The 19,170-nt window shown below is 35.9% G+C and overlaps 1 protein-coding gene across 3 annotated transcripts in view; it reads left to right on the top strand.

Annotated features, from left to right (window-relative positions):
• Nucleotides 1-446: 446 nt before the first annotated feature.
• Nucleotides 447-19,170, top strand: part of LOC149846817 (uncharacterized) — a 48,461-nt gene continuing 29,737 nt past the window's right edge. The window contains exons 1-8 of one of the 3 annotated variants that reach the window (XM_089998158.1): nt 447-575; nt 5,892-6,329; nt 6,479-6,704; nt 6,819-7,070; nt 7,204-7,319; nt 7,684-7,779; nt 7,861-7,948; nt 8,117-8,340. In XM_089998158.1, the coding sequence (XP_089854284.1) occupies nt 6,028-6,329; nt 6,479-6,704; nt 6,819-7,070; nt 7,204-7,319; nt 7,684-7,779; nt 7,861-7,948; nt 8,117-8,340 (1,304 nt within the window). In that variant the 5' untranslated portion in view covers nt 447-575; nt 5,892-6,027. Of the gene's footprint in view, nt 576-5,891; nt 6,330-6,478; nt 6,737-6,818; nt 7,071-7,203; nt 7,320-7,683; nt 7,780-7,860; nt 7,949-8,116; nt 8,341-19,170 lie in introns of those variants that run through there. The other 2 variants (XM_089998159.1, XM_089998160.1) reach the window with 2 other exon arrangements.

The following is a 19,170-nucleotide window of genomic DNA, read 5'->3' as shown; positions in this document are numbered from 1 at the left end:
GGTATTCCACCGGGCGGGTCATCCGCATGACCGGTGGACAGTTGTGAAGGTGTCCAGTTGAAAATGCCGGATCAAACTCTACTGGTGCACGAGTGTGTTCGTCGTAGTTTTCAGAGGTAGGCCAAGTAAGAAAGGTGATCGTGGGTCTCCACATGGGGTTTTCTCTTGCTTGGGTGTTGGTTATTATTAGTCATCAAGAAAAATAAAAAGATACTCCAACTTACCTTCTACCCGAATTCTTTTATTTAGTATCCTTACTGAAATAATCGCACAAGAATAACGTGTCACGTGTCTTATTGTCGTATCCATGTGACATTAACCCTAATATGACCGCTCATCGAAAAAAAATGCTCGCTTCTTTGACTAAGAGAGAGAGAGAGAGCAGATCAGGTGATCTGTCAAATCACTTTTCTAAAAGTGATTTTTCAGATCACTTGAGAGAGAGAGAAGAAAAGGAAGAATATGACTTTGGAGTTCCCTCCCAACCAGAGATGCTCAAGTCGGTCCTATAATATTTCCTCCTTAGAAAATTACGAATGCTCTCTCTCTCTCTCTCTCTCTCTCCTGCGGTTCAGGTGAGCACCCAACTCTTTCTTTTGCTTCTTTCCTTCTCTTCTGTAAGTCCTTGTTCATGTGCATGGTTCAGTATCTCTGAATTCTTGTTTGATGGATGTAATTTGAGGGGTAAAATTATGGGGAATAAAGATTAGATGAGGTGAGAATATATTCCAATCTTTGTTGTCTTTAAAAGGGTGTATTGGGTTTTTCCGTTGAAAATTCCGCGTTTTATTGCAAGAACGCAGTCGAGTGATTTTGGACTCTTGTTCGGAGACGTTAGTGCCTCAAACAGTGGATGCTAATTTGGGTAATTCCTTTTCCCCTCCACTCTGGTTTCGGAGTGCTTATCAGTGTAGGGAAGAGGATGGAAGAGGTTCTGTTTGGATGGACTCGAGGATCATGTTTTTGTTGTGTTTGATTTGAGGGTTGTGTTTTATCCTCGCGGCAATCATAGTTTCTTTGTTTTGGGTTTAGGCACTTCTTGTCGTGGGATGATTATTGTGCCATTAGCTTTTCTTTTCTTCTTCCTTTTTTTAGTGCTCTTGGTGTCTGCGCGATTGAAAGAATTCGATGAACTCAAGGTTTTGCTTACCCAATGGGGGGTTTGTGTCAGGTAGGTCAGAAGTCTCCATTAGTAAACTCCAAGATGTTGTTGGTCATTCTGCTGCATAAATTTTCTGAAATGCATATTTTGAAATGTTGGTATTTGCGAGGTTGATTCGTTCTTCTTCTGGTTGGACGTGTATGGCTTTTAGTGCTCCCGTTTCGTGCTGTGTGTTATAGATAAAAAGTATCCGTATGTTTTTTGCAATGAAAATCAGACGGACGTGAAAGAAGAGTTTCTTCTTATCTGAAAAAGTTCATAGGTCATTTTACGTGTTAAGCCTAGTTGGTTGTAAGTGGTGAAATCTACTGCACAAGCTTGGAGGTGAAGCCACCACTTGTATGTTACGAAATCTGAGCATATGATGCACTAAATTGTTTTGTAGCTTGAGCACATTAATTACTACGAGTTCTGTTGTTGGTAATCTGCATCTTCTTCACTGATGAAATTTTTTCCTTCATGTCATTTCTAAATGGAGAATTTATATTTATTTCATATTCATGAGACTGGGTAGCTCATGCTCAATTGTCCCAGTATTCGACTTAAGATCGATTGAATTGTGGACCTGTTGTATAGTGGTTGTGAGGTTGTGACCTGCAATAGGAAACCCAGTATTATGCTGTTCTTTATGTTTGAAGTATATGTTTGTAATGGCCATTAGATCACATTTTATATGTTCTGTTTTTATACTTCTTCAAACTTGATATTTCACAAATTGAAGCAACCTGCATATTTAAGAAAAGAATGTTCTGAAATTGGGTGAATTTTTTAGTCTTGCAGTGTCAAACATTAAGTGGCTTTACTGGGGCACATGTGGGATCTGAATAGGAAATGACCATAAGGTGTTCATTGTGTGAGAATATTGTCCTTTTGCAATAGTAGGATAATGATACTAAGCTTACAATTACTTGGTTGAACGAGGAGGTGGAAAGGAAGCAACCTGTTCTACTTTCATCGTTGGAATTATTTAGGTTGTTGAACTGTTCTATGCAAGCAAATAGTAAAGTTATGTGGATCTTAGTGAAGTTCATCAATGCTTGGTAAACAGCAATGAGAAGTATACCACATGGGAGCATTTTGTATCATGTACAGGAACTGTTAACTGGGTGAACATATTTGAAGCTTATGTTGTGCTTGGACTTGGTGATGCAGACTAAAATAAATTAGATCCCCACATTGTAAAGGTAGAGCCTTGTTGGATATCAAATTAACTTCTTGTTTCTTTCATCCTGTGAGACTTTGAAAGATGATTAGGATCATGAAATTGATGGATTTTATTAAGGATCTTGATAATTCCACTTGTGACTTTTAATAGAATGTACATAGAGTTGCCCAGGTCATGTATATCATGACATGTCCATTAGATGTATTTACATGTAAGACTTGATAATATGTCATTGTCATGCAATGGAGCAATTTTAGTGGAAATATTTTTGCTTGATCATCTTAGTACAAATAATTGGTGATGTTGCACAAGGTTATCTTTTGGAACACTGTTGGTTAGTTAATGAACCTATTATTGTTAAGCCTCATAGAGGCAAATATATGCTGGATACTTTGGGGTTTCAGTATCCCATTTGTAATCTTTGAGATCATCCTTCCTGCCCTTTTGTCTATTTGCACACAAGTTAACTATATGCTTCTGTGCTGATGGATGGACTCATCAAACCACAGGTTAGATCAAGTCTATGTCACATGGATACAAATGCGAGAGCGGACATGATGTGGATACACTTAGTATGATACAATAATTTTTAAAACAGATGTATGTATAAAACAGCAATTTTAAATCACTACATTTAGGAACATCAAATTATGAAACTAAGTTGAAATTGAAATGTAATGTAGTTGATGACAAATTTTAAAAGAAAAATAACCCAAGTAAATATGGAATAAGTAAATAAGATCATAAAAGAAAATAGATAAAGTTAATGACACAATGTTGATTGTGCTTGAAACTCGTTTGACTGTGCCGATGAAGTGTCATATCATTTCGATATGGGATACGCATGCAAGGTGTCCATGTGACATAGGATCAAGTACAACTAGAGGACATTTTATGATACAAATATGATCTTTAAAAACATCTTTTGGCCTTTCAAGCATGCCATGCTCTTGGGACCCAGCTCGGTCTGGTCTGGGCTTAGACCTGATGTTTCCACCTGTCAACAGACTGCATAAGCCCATTGCCCACCCCTAATGGCTGTACTATCTAACTAGAAATCAGAGATGCAAGGTTTATCTTGAATTATATATATTATATATATATACATATAGTCACAAATATCGTTCTCAATAATTTCTCGTCAAGTGAATATCTCAGGAGATTTAAAAATTTGTATGTTTTTCAGGAAAAATCTCGGTTTATTACAATATATTCTAAATACATATATAATAATAAGAGAATATTATATTCTTTTTAGGGTAATAAGAGGAATAGATACATTATACAAAATATTATATGTTAAAAGTTTCAAATATAGCATGCTTAATAAGTGATGAGCATTTAATAATTAAGTTCAGTGGGCAAGACTTAACCAAGAGCATACATTGAATAATAGGTAAAGGGAATTAGTCCCATATCGACAAGGAGTAGAGGAAAGGTCCCCTCAGCTATGTCACAGGGATTCTGCTAGCAGGGTGCCGCACCCGCATCGACGCGATGCGACGCCGGTGCGGTCAATGCACCCAGGGTCATTTTGGTCCATTTTTTCAGACTTAAAAAAAAATTGCCAAGATTTTTTTTTTTGCCCTATATGTCACAGGGATTCTCCAACTAGGTGCCGCACCCGCACCCGATGCGGTCAACCTGACCCTGGGTGCAGTCAACACACCCAGGGTCATTTATGTCAAACTTTTGGACTTTATATATATATATATATATATATATATATATATATATATATATATATATATAATTTTTTATATTTTTGCCGCACCCCCGCACCCGGGTTTTTTGGAAGTGCCACATCCCCGCACCCGCACCCATGTGACATAAACCCTCAGGTTATTGAAGAGAAACCCTACCATTTACTTTTTGCATTGGGGAGGATGAGTGCTGTAGGCATCTTTTTTTCAATTTTTTTTTTTAGTTTCCCTTTTTGGCCTTGGGAATACACAAGGCTTGCTGCAGAAGAAAGGTTGCCAGGTGGGCACCTTTTTCTTAAAGTCTTTTTTATGGGTTAAAGAGATTTGAATGAGGGCAAAGGTACGGAACTGCCTTTGCATAAAGTTTCTTCTGCATTCAATACTGCGATAATATTGCGAGATATTAAAAAATACCAAGATTTTGAAAATCTCACGAATGTCGGGAAAAATATGTTTTCTCAATTTATCACGAAAATATCATGAGATTTTCAAAATCTGGGCAATATTTGTGACTATGATATATATATATATATATATATATATATATATATATATATGTGTGTGTGTGTGTGTGTGTGTGTGTGTGTGTGTGTGTGTGTGTGTGTGTGTGTGTGTGTGTGTGTGCGCGCGTAAAATTTGCTGAAGTGCATCTTGGATCTATCCATTATGTTATGTTCAGATTCCCACTCCCAGTGACCTGACTGAATTGGGAGAAGCAGCAGTTTTTTGTGGATCAATCCATTGGAGAACTAGGTGCTCAACTAACATTAAGAACCTTTCATACCAATGTAATATTCATAGATGGTACTCCTGAATGTGTTACATGCTCTTCTAGTGGAATATATGTATGTGTATCTTGTATGTATATAATTTTACTTGGTGTTACTGGTGAAACATTCTTTGTCATTCCTTTACTAACTTTTCTTCAAATGTTGATTTTTGCAGCCTTGTCTTCCTCTTTTGTTAATGATTGTAGCTTCAAAAGACAAACTAAAACATGGGAAAAAGGAGAAATTCTCCAAAACTATCTCCTTTGTGCATAGAATTATCGCATGCATATGATGCAACAAAATAACGTGCACAGACAAAGGTCAAGTTCTGTTTTGGGTGAAAACTTGGGTAAAGCTTGTCCTTCATTGGCCTTGAGTCCTTGACCCTTGAGTGTCACATTGGTTTACTTTGTTAATTCTTGATACCATCACTATGTATTTCATTCACTTCATTTAAAAGAAAACGTGAGAAAAGAAGAAATTGTCCAAAACTATTTTCTGTGAGATTGAATTATCATATACATATGATGTAACAATACAATATGCAACAGTAAAAGGTTCGAGTTCTGTTTTGGGTGCAAACTTAGGTAGAGCTTGTCTTTGGTTGGCCTTGACCTTTGAGTGTCACATGGATTTATTTTCTTAATTCTCGATAGGATCATTCTTTATTTCATCCACTGTGTTTAAAAGGAAAATGGGAATCGGGTGTCAACTCTGGGGAGCTTCTGTACCTACTGGATTGTTGTTGTGGATTTGCAGTGAGTTCCCTTATGTACTTGTTCTCTTTTGGTGACAGTGTTTTTTATGGCTATTTCATGCTTGCTTATATGCTCAGTCTGACTTGTTTTATTATCTACTTGAAGCTGCACATACAGAGACACGGAAATATTTTCTCCTTTTTGTACCATATGTAGAACCTCACTTTTTGTGCTTTCATGGGTGTTGGTGCCATTCCTATAATGTTGAGTGGTTGGTTTTTAGATACTAGGATGTGAATACACAGCCATGCCATCTCAAGTGATTATGGCTAATGATATGTTTATTTGGATTCACATTGAATTTTAAACAGAAAACGTCTTTTGTTCTTGCAGATTCTTTATTCAGAAACAAGCACACTGTTTGGAACAGTTACTTTATGCTGGATGATCTGCCTTTCAAGTTTCAAGAATATTGTCTTCACAAATACTTTCAGGGCTGAAGTTATATGAGCTAATTCAAGTATTGAAAATGGATTCCACGAAGCAACCAATGGCTCCCTTCTTGGATACCCTCAGAATGGAGCGTGTTCGAACAATTTTGAGATATAAATATCCTTATCCACATGAGCATTCACAGCATGCGATGATTGCTGTGTTTGTGGGCTGTCTGTTCTTTATCTCCTCAGATAACATGCATACGCTCATCCAGAAGTTGGACAACAACATCAAATGGTGGTCAATATATGCATGTTTAATTGGATTTTTTTATTTTTTTTCATCCCCATTTGTCAGGAAAACTATTAAGCCAAGCTATTCCAATTTCAGCCGTTGGTATGTATCAAGTCTGCACTGTTTTTCTCCATAGTCCCATGGTCAATTGCTGCATCTGCTTGCTGACGGAACCTAATGTTTATTGAAGGTTGGGGTTTTGTTTGCATTAGGTACAAGTAATTTTTAATTGTGAACACACTATTTTGCAGGTATGTTGCGTGGATATTTATTGCTGCTTTGTACCACCTCCCTAGTTTTCAATCAATGGGAGTCGATATGAGGATGAATCTCTCTCTCTTTTTGACATTATACTTCTCATCTGTATTGTTTCTTATTATTTTTCACATCATTTTTCTGGGGCTATGGTATGTTGGACTTATGGCTCGTGTTGCTGGAAAACGGCCAGAAATCTTGACAATCATCCAGAACTGTGCGGTAAGCACTCTGGAGCATGCTCAAATTAGGAGGTAAAATATATGTATTTTCATTCATCCATTAGTGTTGCATGTCCTCTGAAGATGTGATGAACTTCTTATTTCTTGCATGCAGGTTCTAAGCATAGCGTGTTGTGTATTTTATAGTCATTGTGGTAATCGTGCTATTTTACGGGAAAAATCATTGGGAAGGAGGAATTCTGGCTGGTTTTCTTTTCCATTTTGGAAGACTGAAGAAAAACGAACTTGGTTATCCAAATTCCTTCATATGCATGAATTGAAGGATCGAGTTTGCTCATCCTGGTTTGCACCTGTTGGGTCTGCCAGCGATTATCCTCTTTTCTCTAAATGGGCCATCTATGGGGAGGTATGGATGCTTTCCCCCTTCATATAATGTGCCACCATAAATGCTACACAACTCCTTATTTATGTGGTAGTGGTGCTTTCTGGTTTAAATTCTTATCTCTGTCTGTTTTTAACAACTTCCATATATGTTTCAGTTGGTCTGCAGTGGTTCCTGCACTGGTCCATCAGATGAGATTTCCCCCATTTATTCATTGTGGGCTACATTCATAGGATTGTACATTGCCAATTATGTAGTGGAGAGGTCAACTGGGTGGGTGATGATTTTAATTCTTAGTTTGCTGCTTTCCGCTTGTTGCATTTTATATATTTTTGGATGGAACAAAAACATTGTTTCCATGGAAGAAGACCATAGATGTGCTTCCTTCAGGCTGCATGCTATTCATTTTGTATGGCTATATTACCAGATTTAAGGATTTCTATTTGTCTCAAGTTAATCTATTGCGAACTGGATTTCTGATTGATGGTTAACACGTAATTGCTGAGCTCTAGGGTCTTAGATATTATGATTTTGTGCTTTAGGTTGCAGGCTTTTCATCAAAATATTGTTCTGCTTTCTACCATCTTCATTTTATTTTTTTTTTTATTTTTTTTTTATATTGTGGGTGCAATTTCAGCTGGACATTAACTCATCCTGTGTCACTATCTGAGTATGAAAACTTGAAGAAACAAATGAAACCTGATTTCTTGGATATGGTTCCTTGGTACTCTGGGTATGTCTGGGTTTATTATTTATGATTTTATGGTAAGCTAACTTTCCAAGGCCTTTATGATATCATGACTTAATTTTATAGGACATCTACTGATCTATTCAAGACGGTTTTTGATCTCCTGGTATCTGTAACACTTTTTGTTGGACGTTTTGATATGCGGATGATGCAGGTACCTCCCTGTCTTGACCTTATATGCAACACATTGCTAAAATTTCCTGTCAGCTACCACATTCTGAAATTTCATTTTTCAGTCATCTTCTTCTGCAGATTTGTGTATAAGTAAATCTGTTGTTTCAAATTTCATATGCATTTCTTGTTTTCTGACTCACTTAACCAGGCTGCGATGAGTAAGGTCAATGACCAAAAAGAAGACTTTTTCTATGATCACTTCAAGGAAAAAGAGGACCTGTGGTTTGATTTCATGGCCGATACTGGGGATGGTGGTAATTCCTCATATGCTGTGGCTCGGCTACTTGCACAGCCTTCAATTAAAATTAAAGGCGAGGGTTTTAAGCGTTTCCTACCACGTGGGGACTTGCTTCTTATTGGAGGTGATCTTGCGTAAGTTCACATTCTTCTTCAATCACTGACAATTAAAAGATATAGTTATGGAATCCAAAACCATTCTCTCCAATGTTTGTCAAACTTTTCATGTGGCTAAGTAAACCTTTTTATTTTCAACATTAGTCATGTGGATCACTAATCTTTGCCACGCTGAGGTATATGTCAAAAACTTCTCACCTCATCAGTAAGGTGTCATGATAGCTGATAAAATAAATAGTTGGTTTAATAACCAGTGTTCAAGGTGGATACAGCGTTGCAGCTTTGTATGTGTTTAATATGGAGTGGAGAATTTGAAACATTTTTTGTATATCCTAAATTATGAACTGTTCCTATAAGAAGTATTAGCAAATTATTTGTCATTTGTTTAATTCTAGTTCTATTTTCATTGTGGTTGTTGGAGGTCCCCATTACATCTACTATTTTGTTTACTGTGCTGGGCTATGTCACACAGACTCGGCTAAGGAGGTGCCGCACCCGAGTCGACACGCCCCGACACGGGTGCGGACTCGGGTGCGGCTTCGGACTCGGCCCGTACTGGGTCAACGCCGAGTCGGACTCGGTCAACGAGTCCAGGCCGAGTCCGTCCACATTTTGGACTCGGTCAACTTTGACCGAGTCCAAAAATGTCCCTAAAAAACCAATTTTTTATATTTTTTATTTAAAAAAATATATATAAAAAGAGTGACAGTGCTGCAGTCACAGACTGTGCACAGTCTGTGCAGTGTGCACAGTCTGTGACTGTGTGACTGTGACTGTGCACAGTCACACGGACTGTGCTGTGGCATTTTAAAAATAAAATAAAATTATATATATATATATATATATATATATTTTATTTTTTGCCGAGTCCCCGTGTCCAAAAATTTTAAAATTGTGCCGCACCCGTGTCGCACCCGCACCCGCACCCGCACCCGCACCCGCACCCGCACCCGCACCCGCACCCGCACCCTCACCCATGTGACATAGGTGCTGGGCAATGTTGTGAAAAGCGTTGAGGCGTAGCAAGGCACTCCACCAAAAACTGAGGTAAGCCTCAAATTTTTTTTGAAAACTTAAAAAAAAAATTATAAAAAAATATCTAAAAATACAAATAAATAAAAAATGCTTTATTGATGAAGCAACAACCAATAAAAATTAGAAAATCTCAAATAAATACTAAAAAATATGAGATTAACATGTAAAAGTAACTTAAAAACTGATAATATAACTGAAAAACTGATTATACAATTGAGAAACTAATTATATAACTTAGAAACAAATTATATAGCTGTGAAAAAAACTACACAGCATAACAGGATTAAAAAAACTATAAAAAGTAACTGAGAAACCAATTATATAATTGAGAAATTAATTATATAACTTAGAAACAAATTATATAGCTTTGAAAAAAACTACATAGCATAACAGGATTAACGGCAAAATATAATGTCCTAACGTGTATGTATGTATGTATGTATATCTGTTGTCTATTTTCTACACAAATACACACAGATTTATAGAATTAATTAAATATATAACATATATAACTTCTTCTTAAAACGACACCCATAATGGGTATAATTAATATATATATCAAGGTTGTCATGATAGCTGATAAAATAAATATTAGTTGGTTTAATAACCAGAGTTCAAGGTGGATATAGCATTGCAGCTTTGTATGTGTTTAATACTATGTCACATGGGTGCGGGTGCGGGTGCGGGTGCGGGTGCGGGGATTCGGCACTTCCAAAAAACCCGGGTGCGGGGGTGCGGCAGGGGAAAAAATGTAAAAAATAATATATATATATATATATATATATATATATATATATATATATATATATATATATATATATATATATATATATATATATATATATATATATATATATATATATATATATATATATAAAGGGGGTCGGGGGTTCTCCGACGCTGGTTTTTTTGCCAGCAGCTGACAGACAGCTCTGCTGTCAGCAGAATTTTTTTTTAAAAAAATTTGCAGCCCTGACAGACAGCTGCTGTCAGCAGCTGACAGACAGTTGTGTCAGCAGAAACTTTTTAAAAAAAAAATTCGCAGCCCTGACAGGCAGCTGCTGTCTGCAGCTGACAGACAGCTGCTGTCAGCAGATTTTTTTTTTAAAAAAAATTTTGCAGCCCTGACAGACAGCTGTTGTCAGAAGATTTTTTTTTAAAAAAAAATCGCAGCCCATTTCATAGGGCAATTTTTTTTTTAAAAAAAAAATCCAAAAAAAAATGGACCTAAATGATCCTGGGTGCGGTCAACGCACCCAGGATCGGGTTGACTGCACCCGGTGCCGCACCCACTCCCGCACCCGCGTCGAGTCGCGTCGACGCGGGTGCGGCACCCTGCTAGCCGAATCCCTGTGACATAGGTTTAATATGAATTTGAAACATTTTTTGTATATCTTAAATTATGGACTGTTCCTATAAGAGGTATTATCAAATTATTTGTCATTTATTTAATTCTAGTTCTATTTTCATTGTGGTTGTTGTATTATGATGACCCCATTACATCGACTATTTTGTTTACTGTGCTGGGTAATGTTGTCAAATACGTTGAGGCGTAGCGAGACACTCCACTAAAAACTAAGGAGGCATAAAGCGTAAGCCTCAAAATTCTTTTTGAAAACTTTAAAAAATTATATAAAAATATTTAAAACTACAAATAAATAAATAAAATACTTTATTGATGAAGCAACAACCAATAATAAATAGAAAATCTCAAATAAATACTAAAAAATATGAGATTAACATGTAAAAGTAACTGTGAAACTGATTATATAATTGAGAAACTATTTATATAACTTAGAAACAAATTATATAGCTGTGAAAAAAACTGCACAGCATAACAGGATTAAAAAAATTGATTAAAAATCCTATAAAAAGGTAACTAAGAAATTGATATTATAGTTGAGAAACTAATTATATAATTGAGAAACTATTTATATAACTTAGAAACAATTTATGTAGCTTTGAAAAAAACTACATAGCATAACAGGATTAACAGCAAAATATAATGTCCTAACGTGTATGTATATTTGTTATCTATTTTCTACACAAATACACACAGATTTATATAATTAATTAAATATATAACATATATAACTTCTTCTTCTTAAAATGACACTCATAATAGGTATAATCTATGTTACATGGGTGCGGGTGTGGGGATTCAGCACTTCCAAAAAACCCGGGTGCGGAGGTGCGACAGGGGCAAAAATGTAATATATATAAGGTGGGTCCGGGGGTTCCCCCAATACGGGTCCCGCTGCGCGGTCAGCGGGCGGGTGTCAGGGGGGTTTAAATCCTCAACTTGGCCTCAACTTTCACTAGTCCCCAATGGGTCTAAATCCAAATTCAACTTTAAGGTCATGGTATCAAGGTCTGACTGGGCATACTATAGGAAAAACCATACTGGGTCCCTATAGGAAAAACCATCTTAGGATCAAAGTCTAGTCTCGCTAGCTTTGCCTGTTGTACTTAGGGTCACTGTCTTGGCAGTGTAAAACTCTATGGGTTTACATTAAAAATCGTAGATTTCAATTGAAACTCGGATCAGACATGAGTTTGGTATGAAATTTAGTATATCAAAATTGGCTCCATAAATTAATAGGATCTAATATGATCTGATCTAAATTCTGATTTGGACCTATTTATTTATTAACAAACCCGAATCTTATCGGATAGGTACGGGTCGAGATCAGGTCAGATCCGACCTGGTTCATCAGTAATCACGCGTCAGTTGAGGGAAGGGGTTAAACAAAAATATTTTGTGAGATGGGGAGTGACGGAGGATTTTGCAGTAAAAGAAGGACAAAACAAAAACTTCCCCCTTGGTCATTTTTTCCATTTTATTCCCCACTCTCTCCTTCGCTCTTCATTCCCTGTGCGCCCTTCGCTTCAGATCTCTCCTACGATTTCCTGCGGAGTTCTCCGAAATCTATGAGAGAGTCCCGGAAATTTGATGATCGTAAAGGTAACTTCCCGATCTACAATTTCCTTCGTTTCCTTCCCGTCGATCTGTAGTTGCGGTGGTGGTTCAGAAAACTAAGGTTTTCGTATCAGATCTGCGGCCTTCCCGGTAGGATTTCGATAATTGGGGTTAGGGTTTTGCAGGAAAAGATGGAGAAATCGTGCAGCCTTCTCGTCCACTTCGACAAGGGCACTCCCGCCCTCGCGAACGAGATCAAAACCGCCCTCGAGGGCACCGACGTCTCCGCGAAAATCGATGCCCTGAAGAATTCGATCATGCTTTTGCTCAACGGCGAGACCCTGCCCCAGCTCTTCATCACGATCGTCCGGTACGTCCGGTACGTCCTGCCGTCGGAGGATCACACGGTGCAGAAGCTCCTGCTTCTGCACCGTGTGATCCTCCGACGGCAGACCGACACCAAAGGGAAGATTTTTTTTTTTAAATTCTGCAGCCCATTTCATAGGTCAATTTTTTTAAAAAAAAAAATCCAAAAAATGGACCGAAATGACCCTGGGTGAGGTCAACGCACCCAGGGTCAGGTTGACCGCACCCGGTGCCACACCCGCACCCGCGTCGATGCGGGTGCGGCACCCTGCTAGCCGAATCCCTGTGACATAGGGTATCATTAATATATATCAAGGTTGTCATGATAGCTGATAAAATAAATATTAGTTGGTTTAATAATCAGTGTTCAAGGTGGATATAGTGGATATAGCATTGCAGCTTTGTATGTGTTTAATATGGAGTGGAGAATTTGAAACATTTTTTGTATATCCTAAATTATGAACTGTTCTTATAAGAGGTATTAGCAAATTATTCATCATTTGTTTAATTCTAGTTCTATCTTCATTGTGGTTGTTGTATTATGATGTCCCCATTACATCTACTATTTTGTTTACTGTGTTGGGCAATGTTGTCAAATGCGTTGAGGCGTAGCGGGCACTTCACTAAAAATTAAAATGAGGCGTAAAGCATAAGCCTTAAATTTTTTTTTGAAAACTTGAAAAAAATTATAAAAAATATCTAAAAATACAAATAAATAAATAAAATGCTTTATTGATGAAGCAACAACCAATAAGAAATAAAAAATCTCAAATAAATACTAAAAAATATGAGATTAATATGTGAAAGTAACTGAGAAACTGATTATATAACTGAGAAACTGATTATATAATTGAGAAACTAATTATATAACTTAGAAACAAATTATATAGCTGTGAAAAAAACTACAAAGCATAACAGGATTAAAAAAATTGATTAAAAAAACTTTTAAAAAGTAACTAAGAAATTGATTATATAACTGAGAAACTAATATGTAATTGAGAAACTAATTATATAACTTAGAAACAATTTATATAGCTTTGAAAAAAACTATATAGCATAACAGGATTAACAACAAAACATAATTCCCTAACCTGTATGTATATCTGTTTTTTATACAAATCCATACTGATTTATATAATTAATTAAATATATAGCATATATCTTCTTCTTCTTTATGCCAAATAGTTGTCTAGAGCCACTTTTAATGGCCTCTAGACAAATGGAGAAGTTGGCCCTCAAAAAGTATTTAAAACCAAAAAAAAAAAAAACTTTCAGTACGATATACCCTATATCGTACAATACTACACGATATAGGGATGATACACACTCGTATCACTCGCAAAGCTCAAAAGTAACGATATGTACCATATCGTATTCGTACGATATGGTACCATACTTACAACACTGATATATACATATTTATATACACACATATATATATATATTCATATTATATAGGTATATATATACACCTATATATACATTCTAACGCTTCCCTTCAAACTTACAATGTAATTACCAAAAGTTTATTAAGAAATGAAAATAGGGAGAAGGAAATGCCTTTGTGAAGAAGTTAGCGAACTAAAATTCTGATGCTACATATGGTCGGATAATAGTTTTCTTAAGATACTCTTCACAAACATAATGACAATCCATATCGATATGTTTGGCCCATTCATGAAATGTGTGATTGCCAGCGATGTTGATGACGCTTTTGTTATCACAACATAATCTTGAGGGTAGCATGTATCCTCATGTCTTCTAAAAATCTCTCAACAACACAATTTCAGAGGTCGTGGTGGTCATGGTGCGATACTCAACTTCGATTGATGACAAAGATACTTTTTGTTGTTTCTTGCATTTTCAAGACACCAACGAGTCACCTACAAACACACAAAAACCCGTACTTGAGCGTCTATCATTAGGATTCCCTCCCTAGTCAAAGTTAGTATAGGTAATTAAGTCAAGTGGGGAGGATGAAGATAATAAAATTCCTTTAAAAACAAATTTTTGTAAATATCTAATAATGCGTATAACAATATTCATGTGCACAATTGTAGGAAAATGCTGGAATTGACTAGCACTGCATGAGAAATGTCAGATCTGGTAATTGTTAAATAAGGGCCCCAATCCTTTAGCAATAAGGAGTAGGGTTGTCTATGGGTGTGCCATCATTTATCTTCATTTTTGTGTTAATCACTTTAGGGGTGTCCACCATTTTTTCATCTATAATGCCAGACCTGTCAATGATATCAGCAACAAACTTAGATTGGGTTAGTAAATAACCATGGGCCAAGTATGCAACCTCAATCCCTAAAACGTACCTAAAAAACCTAGATTGGTCATTTCAAAACTTTGTTTTAATTTTTTTTAATATAATTAATTCATTGTTTATCCCCTCCATTGATGATCATGTCGTCAACTTAGAGAAGGAAAATAACAACACACGCATTAGATTTGTTAACAAACATAGTAGTGTCAATATAGCAAGATTTAAAATCAAGTTTAATCATAACAAAACTAAATCTATCGTACCAAACTTTAGGAGCCTTTTTTAAACCATACACGGCTTTACGTAAATGAAGAACTTTTTCTGCTGAAATTTCATATTTTGGTGGAGGATCCATGTATACTTCTTTTTTTAATTCACCATTTAAAAATGCATTTTTGATATCCATCTGATAGATTTAGCAGCTATAGATATAAGGGTTCTGACAAAGGTCATTCTAGATATTGGTGCAAATGTTTCATCGTAGTCTATATCATATTATTGGGAATAACTCTTAGCAACTAACATAGCCTTATATCGTTCAAAGGAGCCATCTCTCTTGGTTTTAACTTTGTACACTCATCTATAACTTATGGACTTTTTTCCTTTAGGTAAATTTGCCACTTGCCATGTGTTAGATTTTTCTAAAACATCAACTTTTATGTTCATGGCTTCTATCAATTCTGGGTGGGTTATGACTTGTTTATAAGAATTGGGTTCAAAATAAGATTTTTTTTTTACTAGGCATGCTCTATATTGAGGGGGAAACCATTCATAGGATACAAATCTATCCATAAGTCTAGATTCTCTAGTGGTTCTCCTAAGGGTACTAGATTCTTGTGACTCAAGGCTAGAATATTTGTTTAAGGCATTAGGCCGACTATCATTGCCCTATCTGCTATATTGAAAAATGGGATGGTTACTTTTATCTACATCATGGTTCATATTATCAGGAGTATTTAGTTGAGGTTCTTCATTCAAAATATCAATACTTGAAGAATCTTCCTTATCTTTAGGAAGCATTTCAAACAAGAAAGAGTAATTGCTAACCTTTTAGGCACATTTTGATAAAAAAAAACTTTTTTTTTCTCCAAAAGCATTACATGTTTAGAGATATAAAGTCTATCATTGTGAAGATCATAACATCTAAATCCTTTTTTGGGTTTCTCCGTATTCGAAGAAAACACATGTAATTGCTCGAGGGGATAATTTATTATTTTTGTTGGTAAGAACAAAATATTTGCATCCAAAACTTCTCAATCTAGAATAAGTTTTATAAAGTTTTTCAAAAGGTGTAATGTTTTGAAGCTTGACAAAAGGAATTCTATTATTAAGATAAACAACAGTAAGGGCGACATCGACACAAAATTCCTTTGGGATATTTTTTGAAACGAGAAAGGTTCTAGTAGTTTCTATGATATGCCTATGTTTTCTCTCGGCCAAGCCAATTTGTTAAGGGGTATAAGCACAAGATTTTTGGTGTACAATTTTATTTAGAGACTAAGTTGTGAAAGAATTTAAAATTTTCAAATACTTTATTTTTGTGCCTAAGAAAATAAGTTCATGTGTATCGAGAATAATCATATCAATAAAGATTACATAATCAGCATAACCACCTTTAGATATAATTGGTGTCAGACCCCATGCATCTGAATGTATTAATTCAAGTGGTTTAGTAGCAAAAAAGGTTCTCTCTTGAAAGGGAATGACCTTCATTTTTTCAAGAATACAATTGGTGCAATCAAATTTTTCATTACAAAATTTGATTGAATGAGGTACATTTGATAATTTAGATATGCTAGAATGGCTTAGCCTTTGATGCTGCAGAACAATATTCAAATCTTATACATTGTAACAAAAAGTAATCTATGTAGTAAAGATCTCCCTCTCTATGGCCTTCTCCGATCTGTATCCCGGACTGTAAAACCTGCACCAAACATTGGTCCGATGAAAAGGAGATTCTACAACCATGATAGGCTATTTAAGAAATGAAAAAAAAATTTAAATCAAGTTTTGGAACAAATCTAATTTTTGATATAGAAAAAATTGAAGAATTTTTAAAAACACCAATCCCTTTTATGGCAAGAGAGGAGCCATCGACAATGAAAACATTAGATATACTTGAATTACTTCTATATTTACTTCTATATTTGGAAAGTAAATAATTATGAGGGGTCATATGGAAGGAAGCACCAGAGTCCAAGAGCCAAGGAACTTTGACTTGAAAGAGAAGAAGATGAGACTGCGACACCCGTTACGGAAGAAGATGAACATTTGAGAAGCGGTTGTAGGGTCTCCACTAGTTGGGACAATGGCATGGTTGTAATGGATTTGAAATATCCATTGGTTTTACTCTTATCCTCTATGCTTCCTGTAATGCGCTCATCCTTTCCTTTAAATTTGGGGCAATATGGCTTAATGTGCCTCAGTTTTTCACAATTGTAGCATATAATCTTCTTCCTTCATCATTACGTTGCTTTCCAAAGTTGAATCTTGTGAAGTGAAGAGACTTATAGCTATTAGTGTTGGCATTGGGTTTATCCTTAGGTTCCTTGGGCTCGGTCATGGTCTTAAATCTAGCTTCTTTCCTACATACTTCGGCCAACATTTTGTGAAGGGGTTGTGGCTCATTTTTCTCACGTGACCCTCACATGTTCAAACTCAAGTCTAAGGCCTTGTATAAATTGAAAAAATTGCTCTTCTAAGATTTGTTTTTTTCTTAGACGAGCATCATTGGGTGTGTCCCAAATAGGCTCTAACTTCGCCATTTGATCCCAAAGTCTTTTTAAATATCCATAGTATTCTCGCACACTTTTGTCACCTTGTGTATACTTATGAATCTTGTTACGTATTTCTCACTTATAAGCGGCATCTCTTTGGGTATACGTTTGCTTGATAAAATTTCAAGCCTCATCCGCTCTTTCAAATTCTAAAATATTCTCACATGGCTCCTCACACATGCTTTCCATGAAGAGAGAGAGAGCACTTTATCATGGCCTACTTTCTATGCCTTAATAGGTATTTTTATAATCCAAGAGAGCTTTATCTCTCTCATTTCTTTTGAGGGTCTCTTCTTTAGTTGTACCATCTTCTCCCACAACAACCTTGGTAATAATAGACTGAGATTTCAGAGTAGAACCATCAACCAAGTGCCACAATTCTTTCTCCACTAAGATTGTCTTTACCGTGGTGGCCCGCATGTTGCAGTTGGTCCCGTCAAATTTGATGAAAAAACGGTTACAACTTCCTTGTCGGACATGGATGCAAAGAGAAAAGAAGAGCGAAAAGGAGTTGAAGATGGTTAATGGCATGCTTCCCGAAGCAACAAACCAACATTTATTTGGTTTTCACGGTCCACCATGCTATCTTCAAATACAAATTACAATCAAAGAGCACCAAGACTCTTATACTATGTAATGAAAGAAGGAAAAACAATACAAAAGAGTGCCTCTTATGGGCTTACAAGAACACAAGGACCACTTATGGGTCAATACAAGAACACCGGCACATAAGCTACTTAGGGGCCAAGAACACAAGTAAAAAATATAAAATTTATTAGGAACCAAAGTGCTTGAGAAAGCATACATTACAAGAAGGGGTTCAACTCCTTTATATAGACAAACCTTTATATAGACAAGAGAGAGCCAAGAGGCCATTGGGAGCACCCCCAATAACTCTAATAGCTAGGGCATTACAAAGACTATAATGCCCTTAGCCAAAAAGAAAAAGACATAAATCAAGAAATAATAAAAAAGTCAAAAGTGCCCTTAATGGACACTACTTGTTACATTATGTGAAATGACAAAAATACCCCTAATGGGTATTACCTATTACAAGTACAAGAATATATATATATATATATATATATATATATATATATATATATATATATATATATATATATATATATATATATATATATATATATATATACATATGCAATCATATTATATAATTATATATAGCTATTATATATAAGCCTATATATACATCCTAACAGGGTAATGGTTGCTAGGAGGCATAAGCTCATCTGCAGAAATCCCAGTGTAGCATCTGTTATAGATAATGCACATGAAACATGTAATAGTAGAGTATGTCATAATTTTCATGATTGCATTGAGTCCATAATTTACAAGTGTGCATACAGAAATAATGAGAAAAACATAGCTATGTGGATATATCCAGACGTACAAACAATATAATTGATGCAGGGCAGGACTCGATTGGGCCCATCGTGCCACCCGATCCGCCACAAAGG

This window comes from Nuphar pumila, chromosome 2 (assembly GCF_984573655.1).
Source record: "Nuphar pumila chromosome 2, dmNupPumi1.hap1.1, whole genome shotgun sequence".
Taxonomy (NCBI): domain Eukaryota; kingdom Viridiplantae; phylum Streptophyta; class Magnoliopsida; order Nymphaeales; family Nymphaeaceae; genus Nuphar; species Nuphar pumila.
The sequence above is the reverse complement of the archived record's forward strand: the minus strand, read 5'-3'. Positions and strand labels throughout refer to the sequence as shown.